At 36.1% G+C, this 13,749-nt stretch overlaps 1 protein-coding gene across 3 annotated transcripts in view; it reads right to left on the reverse strand.

Moving 5' to 3' along the window:
* AKT3 (v-akt murine thymoma viral oncogene homolog 3) overlaps positions 1–13,749 on the reverse strand; it is a 362,354-nt gene that overhangs the window by 177,646 nt on the left and 170,959 nt on the right. For all 3 annotated transcript variants that reach the window (XM_011955703.1, XM_011955702.1, XM_011955704.1), the window contains one exon: positions 7,754–7,865. In XM_011955703.1, coding sequence (XP_011811093.1) covers positions 7,754–7,865 — 112 coding nt within the window. The remainder of the gene's footprint in view (positions 1–7,753; positions 7,866–13,749) is intronic.

Consider the following 13,749-nt stretch of genomic DNA (forward strand, 5'->3'; position numbering starts at 1 on the left):
TTCGTGTCCTTTGTAGGGACATGGATGCAGCTGGAAACCATCATTCTCAGCAAACTATCACAAGAACAGAAAACCAAACACCGCACATTCTCACTCACAGGTGGGAATTGAACAATGAGATCACTTGGACACAGGAAGAGGAACATCACACACTGGGGCCTATTGTGGGGAGGCAGGAAGGGGGAGGGATAGCATTGAGATATATCTAATGTATATGACGAGTTAATGGGTGCAGCATACCAATATGGCACATGTATACATATGTAACAAACCTGCACATTGTGCACAAGTACCCTAGAACTTAAAGTATAATAATAATAATTTAAAAAAAAATACTAGGTTAGTTATTTCAGGTGTGCTACTGAGAAATCCTATCAAATTTTGGCAGCGGGGCGAGTGAGGGGAGTAGAAACAGAATCTCACTATGTTGCCCAAGCTGGTCTTGAGCTCCGGGGCTCAAGTGATCTTCCTGCCTCAGCCTCCAAGGTGTTGGGATTATAGGCATGAGACACAATACCCAGCCTCTATCAACTGTTTACTGAAAATATTTTCTTTTGACTTTTATTCATGGAAAAAAGTTGTTTCTTAGCACTCATTTTCTTTCAGAATTTTGGGGATATCATTTCATCATCTTTGGAAATACTCCATTATCATTCCATTATTTGGGAACATCATTCCATTATATTTCATTATTATTCCATCCCACATATTGATACATTACCTTTTGGTCTAGGTGTTGCTGCTCTGAAAGCAAAGTACATTTTTTCTCTATCTATATTGGGGATTTTTACACTATCTTTGTTTTTGAATAGTCTAATGAGATTAGGAATTTGCTTTATATTTTTCCTACTTGAGATTTTAGGACATTTGAAACTATGGTTTGACATCTTTAGCTATTTTTAAAAAATTTCAATCATATTTTCAAATACTTTTTGCTCTATTCTCTCCTCCTCTTCTGAGGCTCCAATTATATATGTAAGACATTCTCACTACATTGTTTTTATCTTACCTTCTATTCTTACTTTTATTTTCTATCCTCTTATCTTTGCATGTTTCATTATAAACGTTCTGTTCTGATGTATTTTTGAGTTCACTAATTGTCTCTAATATGAGGTCTAGTTTGCCATTAAAGACGTCTGCTAGAACTCACAATTCCAAATGTTTTGTTTTCAATTTTAGAATTTCTATGGGGTTCTTTCTTTTTAATTTTACCTTGATTACAAATCAAAGCTATTACCCATTTGTTTCTTTTTTATACTTTCCCTCTGCAGAATCACCCAATCTTAATATACTTGAACATACTAATTAATGCATAGTTCTTTTATCCAGAGTTCCTATGAATATAATTCTATTGTCTGTTTTTTCCTCTGTTATTTTGGCCACATTGTGTTGAATTTTTGTGTACTCATTTTTTAACAAGTCCTGGACGTAGCACATGAAAATTGAGGTAATGTGAGGTCTCGGAAGATACAATATTCTGTTAGAGAGAATTTACATTTGCTTTTAGCAAGCTCCTGGAAAACTAGCAAAGTCGAATCACCTTCACTCAATTTCAGGACTGAAATAATTTATACCTATACGTCAATCCTCTCAAAGCAAATCTATTTCCAGTTTACTCTTTCTTATAGGGCACAATCCTTTAAGCTACCAATACCAAAAAGTAGTGGTTTACCATGTCTCCTCTTTGGTAGATCCTAGATTCCAAAATATCACTCCTAGCTCTGGGAGCTACTCAAAATGTCTCCATCTCCAATACTACTTCAAGAATTAGCAGGTAACTCAAAGGGAAAAGTAGGTTCACTCTCTGGGTTTCTTTCCTCAATAAAGCTTTGGCCCCATAAATCTTAGCCTTATCAGCTCTCTGGTGCCTTTTTAAAAAACAAAAACTAAAGTCTTTTCCAGCTTTACTCATGGTAGTTAGCTGGACTACTGACCCAAATTACCTAATTCATCGTAATTCATGATACTTAAACTATAACCCTACACCATTTGGTGAGGGTGGAGGGGTATGGGGGGTAATTCCTGCAAAAGAGTATCAGGCCAAAGTACCTGACTAACTGAAAGACGGCATTCAATCTTCTAATTCCTAAGTCACGTATAAAAATGTAATTAATTTGAAAAACATAATGGAGACCTCTATGAAAGAAGTACATTAATATTTTAAAAGTACATATACTACTTACACAAAAATTAAATAATTTTCACCAACTGATTATTCACTTACTAATAAATATTTAATTAAATGTCTAATACATATGTGCTCCTAAAGTTTAAATAAGGAATGGCTTAGGAAGAACTTACAGTCTTATGGGGGGGGCCTTGGTATTATGAGGAAGTATAATAAAATGTTACGGGTAAAATGATACAACTATACACTGAGTACAGTGGTGTTCTAACAATAATAGTTTGTGATGGGGACCCAAAGAAAAAGGTAATTCTTGAATGTAGATGTGCAAAATGAATTGGTACTGACCAGGATGAGCAAGAGACAAGCAAAGGATATGAGGTGTTCCTAGCAGTAGGGGCAAAAGGGCAAGAAGGGAAGAGCTACAGGTAACGTAAGAGCACAATATAGCATTAGTACTTGAGAAACAACAAGGAGTTCAATGTATCTGGAACATGGTGGGGGCGAGGTATATGTGTGCGCATGTACATGTGTTTCTGTATGTGAGCGTGAGTGTAATGGCCATGGTTGTGATAGTGAAAGTAGTTAGCTGTAAGAGAGAAAAATAATCTTTGTCTATATTTTGGATGGTCATGTGCAGCATAATAAAGTACATATACAAATCATATTTAACAGTAAATAAGTGAAGTGTATCCAATAAAATAAGGAAAAAAGGTATATGTGCTATCATCAAAATTATTAAACATTGCTTAAAAACACAGAGAAATAATACATAAAACTATCAGAAATGAAGAGATAAAATTATTATTATCTGCAGATACTAGATCTACAAAAGAATAAATGTTTTGGGTTACTTAACCCCAAAGGTGATGGTATTAGGAAGTGGGCCTTTGTGAGGTCATGATAGAACTCATAAATTAAAATAGAGCATTTATAGAAAAGTCCTCAGAGAGTTCCTTTGGCACTTTTACTAGATGACAATATAGGGAAAAGATACCTTCTATGAACCATGAAGAGGGCCCTCTATAGACAGTGAATTTGCCAACACCTTGAACTTAAACACCTGGCCTTCAGAACTGTCAGAAATAAATTTCTATGGTTTACAAGCTACTTGGTTTATGATATTTTGTTGTAGCAGCCCAAAGGGACTAAGGCAAATACCATTTACAAAAGCATCAAAAAGAATAAAGTACTTTAGGAATAAAGTTAACCAAGAAGGTGAAAGATTTGTACCCTGAAAACTACAAAACATTGCTGAAAGAAATGAAAGGAGACACAAATAAATGGAAAGACATCCCATGTTCATGCACTGGAAGGTTTAATATTGTTAAGATGTCAATACCGCAAAGTAAGCTACATATTCAATGCAATCCTTTTCAAAATCCTAGAGCATTTTTGCAGAAACAGAAAAAACAATCCTAAAATTCATATGGAAACCACAGAGAATCCCAAATAGCTGAAAAAATCTTGAGAAAGCAAAAAGCTGAGGGCTTCATACTTCCTGACTTCAAAATGCATTCTAAAGCTTCAGTAATTAAAACAGTTTGGTACTGGCATAAAGACATACAGACTAATGGAACAGAACAGAGAGCCCAGGTAATAAAACCATATATATGGTCAAATAATCTTTGAATTGTGTTAGTGCCATGACTAACATAATGTGGAAATATAATGGTGCTGGGAAAACTGGGTATCAACATGCAAAAGAATAAAAGTGGAGCCTTATTTTACACACACAAAACGAACTCAAAATGGATCGAAGAATAAATATAAGACATGAAATTACAAACTCCTAGGAAAAAACCACAGGAGAAAAGTTTCATAACTTGGTCCTTAGAAATGATTTCTTGATGCTGACAAAAGCAATAAGAGAAGAGTAGAACTACATCAAAATAAAAAGCTTCTGCACAGCAAGCAACAGAACAAAACAGCAAACAACAGAACAAAACAGCAAACTACAGAATGAGAGAATGTATTTACAAACCATATGTCTGATAAGGACTTAATATTCAAAATGTATAAGGAACTCCTACAACTCAATAGCGACAACAAAAAAAAGAAACACAAGTAAAAACTTGGCAAAAGACTTGAACAGACATTTCTTCAAAGAAGACATACAAATGATACACAGGTATTTGAAAAATGCTTAGCATTATGAATTATCAGGGAAGTTCAAATCAAAACCACGATGAAATATCACCTTACACCTGCTAGGATGGTTGTTATTTTTAAAAAGCAACAACATAAAAAATAAATAAGTATCAGCAAGGATGTGGAGAAATGAAAACCTTGTACACCATTACTGGGAATGTAAAATAATGTAGATGCTATAGAAAACAGTATGGAGATTCTTCAAAAAATTAAAAGTAGAACTACCATATGAACCAGCAATCACATTTCTGGATATTTATTCGAACAAAGTCAAATGAGGAACTTAAATAAATATCTGCCCTCTCATGCTCATTGTTGCATTATTCACAATAGACAAGAGGTGGAAAAAACCTAAATACTCATCAGCAGATGAATGAATAAAGATAATGTATTGGCCAGGAGTGTGGCTCATGCCTGTAATTCCAGCCGAGGGAGGAGGATTGCTTGAGGCCGGGAGTTCCAGACAAGCCCTGGCAACATAGAGAAACCTTGTCTCTACAAAAAAAAAAAAATTTTTTTTTTAAATTAGTTGCATGTGCAGCTATAGTCTCAGCTACTGGGGAGGCTAAGCTGGGAGGATCCCTTGGCCCCAAGTTTCAGGCTGCAATAAGCCATGATCACACCACTGCACTCCAGCCTGGGTGACAGAGCAAGACCCTGTCTCAAAAAAAGAAAGAAGGCAAATGTGTTACATACATACAATGGAATATTATTCAGCCTTAAAAAAGAAGAAAATCCTCTACTATGCTGCAACATGCATTAACTTTGAAGACATTATACTAAGTGAAATAAGACAGTAACAGGACAAACATTGTATGATTCCACTTATGTGACGTGTCTAAAGTGTCGAATTCACAGAAGCAGACAGTAGAACGGTGGTTTCCAGGGGCTGGGGATAGGGGAATGGAGAGCTGTTGTTCAATGGGAACAGAGGTTCAGTCATGCCAGATGAAAACGTTCTGGAGATCTGCTGTACAATAATATGCACATAGTTAACAATACTCTATTATACCCTTCAAAATGGAAGAGGATTTCACATTATGTAATTTCTTACCACAATTTTTTAAAAGAATGCACTAATGTAGCTAAGATCATTTTTATTAAAAAAAAATAAGGGATATGTTGCTATATTAACAGTTAAAAATTTTATAAAGTTTATCTAATTAAAGCCATGTGGTGTTAATGCTAGAATACAGAAAGGTCAAAGGGGAAAAAAAGACTAAATCCTAAAAGCCCAAATATGTATATGTGTTATCCACAATCGGTGAGAAAAAAATGGATTATCTAATGAATGGAGATGAAACGATGGGCTTGCCATTGAGAAAAAAATACAGTCCAACCTTATATCATGTACTGAAATAAATGTAAGATAGGTAAGAGATATACATTTAGTTTACGACAGGTAAAAATTTTAGACTGGGCAGAATACTAAAAACAGAGAGTTTTTTCTAACTCACACTAACCCTCTCTAAGTCTTCAATGATATCTAGAGTCATATAGAATTTCCAAACACCAGATTCTAGAGGTATATAGAAATGCACAAACTAATGGCAAAGATAAGTATGCTGTTTTTCATTTGTACTAATACTGTTTTTTCTTATAGTGATAAATGCAAATGAAAACTGACAGTTCAAAATAGTATATTATTACAGGAATAGCAGAGGACTTTACAGTCTTAAGATCTGATAGAAATCCAGCTTTGTAACATAAATGGTAAAATGAATTGTGCTTCAATAGATGTTAAAAATCCACTAAGAATAACATTTTCAAAGAATATATATTGACATGGGAAAAGTTCCATTCATCCAGCCAGTCAATAAATACTGTGCTGGGCCATGGACTATGTGCTAAAGAATTTTTAAATGAGCAAGGAAGCCATGATCTTTGCTATCAAGAATCTTAAAGTTTAGTGAGAAAGGCAAACAAGGATTACAGTTACAATATACTTGATAGAAAAGGTACAAAGAAAAATATCTAAGTACCTAGCAGGGGAACCTGCCTAGTCTATAAGAGTCAGAGGTTCTATAGGAAAAATAACATTTTAAGTTCAGATCTGAAAAGATACATAGGAATTAGCCCAACTTAGTGGTTATGGATTATGGGTGGACATATCAACAAACTGAAAGCTCAGTATTAATTATCAAGGGAGAAAAGGCCCAGGATCAATGGTGGGGAGGGGAGGGTGTACAGGGAGGGGAGGGTATGCGGGGAGGGGTGGAGCTCGGGGACCCATACCCAGAACGGTATATATACTAAAGGCCTAATAACATCTGCACAGAATAAGATTGGAAGTACACAAAAGGAAATATTATCACTGCTTAACTCTTTTCTATATTTCTTAATCAATCATACATTACCATTAACTCTACTGATCAAAAGGGTTATTAAAATAATACTTTACCATTGTGCTTTTATTAAAATTTTAGACAAGGCTGTTAAAACTTAATGTATTCATTTGGCAAATAAGGCTAATAAGATTTAACTTCACAAAGCTTCTGACTAGGATCAAATATACCATGTGCAGGATAACGGTTTTGTGCCTGTGGTCGCTGGACCTAACTCAGTATCAGAGTGAGTGGATACAGAATTGGGAAGTAGTTGTAAAAACTGATAGATCAGGAGGAAAAAAACGTGGACCCGATGAAGTGGATGAGTTGGTTACTACAGTGTTGTCACTACCCACTTTAGCAATAATGACAGTCAATGCTAATTAATCCTCCCTCCCGCTCCTTAGACCCAATCTCAGAATCCTTAGCAACCTAGTGCTCCAGGCAGCCACTTGCAATTAATTTAGAATGGCATGTTAATTGCAATCTTTTGCTATCACTAGCCTCAGAATTGCAAGTATGAATACAATCATACAATTTTTTTAAAAAGGTAGTTTGGCTATAAAAATGTCTCTCTTTTTTGAGACAGAGTCTCTCTCTGTCACCCAGGCTGGAGTTTGCAGCGGTGCGATCTCGTCTCACTGCAAGCTCCATCTCCCAGGTTCATGCTATTCTCCTGCCTCTGCCTCCTGAGTAGCTGGGGCTACAGGCGCCCACCACCATGTCCAGCTGATTTGTTTTATATTTTTTTAGTAGAGACAGGGTTTCACCGTATTAGCCAGGATGGTCTTAATCTCCTGACCTCATGATCCACCCGCCTTGACCTCCCAGAGTGCTGGGATTACAGGCGTGAGCCACCGTGCCAGGCCAAAAATGTCTTTTTAAATGTATATTTTAACATTTAAATGTTCTGTTTCTCTGAAAGTATATCTTCTAGTGTGCCCAGAGGTTCTGATGTATTAAGTATTATTTTGTAAGCCACTGTTATTCATGTATTATGCCAGAAACAAGAATTTAGAGACTATAGCATTTAAAAAATATATTTACATATATTTACAAATAATAAAGTCAGACACAAATACATTAGATGGAGTGTTGCTTTTTCACAAATGTTGCTTTTTCACAAAATGAAAACAAATGAATTTCTTACCTTTCCTCTGGAGTATCTACATGAAATGTTCTCTCTATAACAGTGGTCCACTGGAGACACCTGATTATAAATGTGTTTGGCTTTGGTCGTTCTGTTTTCATTAATTGGCATTCTAAGAATAAAATAAAATGTTTCTTTAAATATGGATACATTTAAACCAAGAAGTAAATAATTGAGAACTACAGAGTTCTATTTTAAACAAAACCCAGTGTGAACTCACAGCTTTCTATGGATCTCCACTCAGTATTATTCACAGCCTGACCTTAGTCTTCCTTTCCAATCCTTCACCCATTCTGGCCACATTAACCACCTCAACTGGACTATATAATTTTCCCCAAACACATCTTACTCTTTCCTTTATTTATGCCTTTGCTCCAGCTGTTCTTGTCATCTGAAATACTTCCCCCACTTATTTAATCTCTATCCATATGCATCACCTGCAGTCACAATAATTCTGATCCTTGAAGGTCCGGATCAAACATTATTCCTTCCATGAAACCTTCCGTAACACCTGGCCCTAGATTGGCCATTTCATCCTCTCAATTCTCATTACTTATTACCATATCCCTCATTTGCCACTTACCATAGACTATCTTACAGTATTACTTATCATTTTAAGAAAATTACAAATATCACTTATCCTTACCTAGATTATAAGCCCTTTGACAATATAAACTGCCTGTAACACTTAGTATCCATAGCCCCGAGAGCTAGTCAGTCTAAATGTGACTGAATTCTGTTAGTGAATAACTAGGAAGATGTCAAAGAACATGAGCCTAAAGTATGGATTCTGACACTGGTGTACCTGGATTCAATTATTTTTTCATGCCATTAACTATACAAACTTGGACAAATTAATTTAACTCTAGTCTTCAACAGTTAAGTAGGAAACAGTATCTACATCATAGAATTGATATAGGAATTAATAATAAACTCATGTAATATTAGCATAATATGAGACCTGTAAGCTTTCAACAAACATTAACTATTATTTGGCATATATCTGAGTTGGATTTTAAAGGATAAGTGGTATTGGACACCAAGAAAAAAATAGGGTACAGTGTCTGCTGACTCTGCTTTTTTGAAAGAAACTAATTTATCTCTATTGAAAACTTCAAGTCTTTTCTCAGTGCTTATCTGCTGTGTCCTATCTCCATCATTAGCAACTATCAACCACCATTTCTGTCTTTACGGTTCCAATTCATCACTCAGATTAGCTGTGGTTTTTTCTTTTTCTTTCTTTTTTTTTGAGACAGAGTCTCGCTCTGTCACCCAGGTTGGAGTGCAGTGGCCCGATCTTGGCTCGCTGCAACCTCCGCCTGCTGGGTTCAAGTGGTTGTCATGCCTCAGCCACCCAAGTAGCTGTGATTACAGGCGCGCACCACCACACCCAGCTAATTTTTCCAATTTTACTAGAGACGGGGTTTCACCATGTTGGCCAGGCTGATCTCGAACTCCTGACCTCAAGTGATCCACCCGCCTTGGCCTCCCAAAGTGCTGGGATAACAGGCTTGACCCACCGTGCCCAGTCCCAGATTAGTTCTTTACTGGCCCTTTACACTGAGAGAAATGATTCACCCAAGGATCTCTGCTTAGTTTTCTTTTCTTTTCTAACAGTTTTCATGTTTTCAGCAATCATCTCTCAGTTTACCAATATCAAAATCCAAACTTTTTTCACCATGGAGTTCTATTTTAACACACACGTCTAAATACGTAGTGAGTATTTCTACCTGGTTGAATTACTGGACCACTCCTGAAACCAAACTTAGTATTTTCCCCCTAAAATGCATTTCTCCTCCTGGTTTGCATAATTTTTCCATCACCCAGGCTGAAAGATAAAGTGATCTTCCTTTTTCATACTGTTACTATTTGTCATTACAGGTGCTCCTTGACTTATGACTGTGTTACATTCCAATAAATCCACTGAAAGTCAAAAATACTGTAAGGAAAAATGCATTTAATACACCTAGACTACCCAAGATCATAGGTTAGCCTAACCTACTTTAAACATGCTCAGAACACTCACATTAGCCTAGAGCTAGACAAAATCATCTAACACAAAGCCTATTTTGTAATAGAGTATTGAATACTACACATAGATGGATGTTTTGTCGACATGATGAGATGTGAAAACACAAAAAATAAGAGCATCCAGAAAAATGCTGGCAACACAGTACACTGTAGAGTATCTACTATGCATGTTGTGATCATGTGGCTGACTGCAAACTATGATTTCCTGCTGCTGCCCAGCATCACTAGGGAGTATCACACAGCAAATTACTAGCCCAGGAAAAGACAAAAATCCAAAATTTGAAATACAGTTTCCATTGAGTATGTATTGCTGTCAGGAGCATGGTAAAGTACAAGACATCATTACACTGAACTACTGTAAGTGGGAGACCATTCACAACCGGTTTTCCACTGCTGTAATTCTAGTTCAGATTCTCCGTGCCCAATGCCTAAACCTCCCAGCTGCCCTAAGACCAGATTCTTCCTGTTTAGAGATGCTGAGTGACTACAGAAGTTAAAGACAGAAACTGTGCTCTGGGAGACATCTGAACATGTCCAAACGTGAACTCTTGATCTCTCTCAACCCTGATCCTCCTTCTGCCAGCCTCTACTATGGCTTTCTCTATCTCACACGACACCTCCGTCCTTTCAATTGCCCAAGCTGAAAACCCAAGAATCCCCTTGGAGTCCTCTCTTCTCTGACATCACATTCACTCCTGCAAATCCTGGTGTTTCTACTTTAAAAACATAACCTGCTTCTGATAACTTCTCACCACCTCCACTACCTCAGACTAAGCCATCACTGTCTCTCACCTGATGATTCCAAAAACCTTAGAATAGCTTTCCCCTGCCCCTCACTGCAGTCTGTTCTCAATACAACAGCCAGAAATCTTCTTAAAATGAAGATCTGCAAAAAAGTTCTGCAGTGTTTCAGTTCACTAAGAATAGAAGAGTAGGCCTTTAAGTGATCAGCAGGTGTCCTACGTCATCTGACCCTCCCACCGACCCTACTCAAGTTTCTGACCTACTTCCCTAGTACTCTTTCAGGCTGCTCTGCCAGCCACCCTGGCTTCCCTGCATTTCCTCAACAATGCACTACACTCTTTCTGTTTTAGAACTTTTTGCCCTCTGCCTAGCACTCTTCCCACCCCACACATCTGCACAGCTGCCTACCTTAAACATCCTATTTAATACTGCAATCTGTACCCCTTACTTAGGACTCTCCCTCCATCTTCTCTTACCTGCTCTATTTTTTATTTTCCATGCCATGTTACTATTTTCTAACATTTGATATGAAGTTTTTTAGTATCTTTTTTGCTTACTGTCTTTTCAACTAGACTGTAAGCTCCATTCACATATTCTTAGCACTTGGAACTATGCCAGACACAGTACTCAATAAATACTTTCCAAATGAATGAATTCTGGTAGTAATAATCCAACAAAGAAGGTAATTTTGATGCTACCAAATGATAATTTCTAAAGCAATGTTCCTACAGAAGCAAGAAGGGATTAAATTTACTAGACAAGTAAAGGGGTAGCTCTAATCAGGAGTATAAATAGTTTAGTAATGAAATAAGAGAGAAGATATAAGGGCCCAAATGCAATTAGGAGTACAGAAGCAAGTAAAAGCTGGTAGAAATTATTTTCTCACTGCTTCTGGTTTTTTCCAATGAATTAGGATATAAAGCCATCGGAAATAGGTTGCAAAAGGATCCATCGGGCTTTGAAGAAAAAAAGATATGAAATAGCACTCTGGGAAAACGAAAGTACAGACTAGGGAAATCTACCATGACAGCCAAGAAGGATGAAGGACCAACCTGAATTTAATAATGAAGAATTTAAAGTAGTAACAGAGATCATGGTTGTGTATTTTCTCTCAAATATATTCAGCTGCATGTGTACAGGTGAGGAACACAGAGTAATGAATTTAAGCAAGGCTGTATTTTAACCAAGTAAGTTTGTCAAAGCAAGAAAACAGAAAAGAATTGAGAATCCAAGGCAAGGGAGTAATTACGATAATCAACCAAGAAATTTAAAAAGGGTACGGAGGAAAGTGAGAACCTGGGGATGTGCAAAATAATGAAAAGGTGGTAGAATCAACAGGTCATAAAATCTATTATATCACAATTCAACTCTGTATAGCAGCATTACATACTTTTTGAAATATGAAAGTTAAAAAATACAAAATATAGTATTCCACAAAAAATAAGCAGAAACAGTGTTCATTTGAAAGATGTAAGGTTTAAAATACCAAAGACATTATACTCATTTATACTAATAAAGAGCCAACCACTTCCTGTGACTGACTCTGCCCATCAGTCTGACTCTCTTTGAAGCCAACTGTTACTCCCCATATCCTTCTTTTCAAAAGTTCTATTAAATTTCCAGCCAGTAGTTCATGAGCTAAATTACTTGAAAGTTAGGAATTGTGTGCACAGTTCTTCTTATAGCACGTAGGACAGTGATAGGACATAGGAGAATATAATAAATACTTGATGACTGGGCAACTGATTGGCTTTAAATGTAAAGAATGGAGGACAGACACTTAAATGAGGGGCGTGCCCAAGAGAAATATTCAAGAATGAACTATGGGGTACAGAGAAATACAGCACAGAAGCAAAGAAAGAATGCCCAGTCTGAGGTTCACTATTTCAGTTTTACTTCAGGTTCCCACTATGATGATATAAGGTAATTAAGATAATGGACTTTGCAATCAGAATAAGAAATTAAAATCCAGGCTCTAACACAATCAGCGGTGTGATCCTTTTCAAAGTACTTTACATCTAAGCCCTCAAGTTCATCATCTTTAAAAGCACTATCCTGAATTAAAAGTATATTTTCAACACCATATCTAAATGAAGTTTAAATGCTATAATTTAAAGAACTTCTCAACACCAAACTTTTAGGAGTTACTTAAAGTGCTGTTATCAGATTCCAAATATCAATTACCATAATTTATAAGGCTGCTGAAAACAATAAAATACATTACTTTAATTACCATTCTCAAGCAGATCACTGAAAAGGAATGGCTTAGAAAAGAATAAAATTCTTGTATTTATGTAGGCAGTGGTTTGGGAAAATATTAAAAGAGTAACATAATGACTAAGTAGTCATGCACAACTTGACTGTTCTTACTAAATTTGCTAAGTATCCATGAACCAAATGATGTATATGAATGTCAGTTATGGGCCAGGCACTATGCAAAATGCTGGGCACACAAAAATGAATAGGAAACTCTGTGAGCTCATAGAACACACCATACTACTAATCACTTTACCCATGTAATTATAAAGTAGTATTTCATTTATGATATAAAGGATTTAATCAGGTCCTATGAATCCTCTAGTCCAACAAAAATAATGTTACGTGTAATTACAAAAAAATACTATAATAGAAATAAACCTATATTTTATAGGTCTCAGTATGAAATACTCTACAAACACATTCAATCTGTATACTAAGATACTCAAGTGGTAGCTGGATCACTACCAAGAGAATATCACAATGTCTTATGGTTTGTTGCTGTACAAAACAAATATAACTTAAAAAGCTAAATCCAAATTCAAAAAAGTTAAAACTCTATATTACCATGTTAAAACCAGTGATCGAGTAAATAGAAAAAGTTTGGAGTTCTTGCATGTTCACAATAAAGAATCAGAAACACATGATTCTTAAAGGAAATGGTGGTTAATACATGGATTAGCCAATACTTCTTTAAAAGAATATTTTCCTTTTATTCCCAAAGCAAGGTAGGGCAATTTAAATTTTAAAAATCAGAAGTAGAGTTCTTTGTAGATTCTGGATATGTCAGATTTGTCAGATGAATAAATTGCAAAAATTGTTTCCCATTCTGTAAGTTGCCTGTTCCCTCTGATGACAGTTTCTTTCGCTGTGCAGAAGCTCTTTAGTTTAATTAGATCCCATTTGTCAATTCTGGCTTTTGTTGCCATTGCTTTTGGTGTTTTAGACATGAAGTCCTTGCCCAT

The sequence above is a fragment of the Colobus angolensis genome, unplaced genomic scaffold (genome assembly GCF_000951035.1).
Source record: "Colobus angolensis palliatus isolate OR3802 unplaced genomic scaffold, Cang.pa_1.0 Scaffold40, whole genome shotgun sequence".
Taxonomy (NCBI): domain Eukaryota; kingdom Metazoa; phylum Chordata; class Mammalia; order Primates; family Cercopithecidae; genus Colobus; species Colobus angolensis.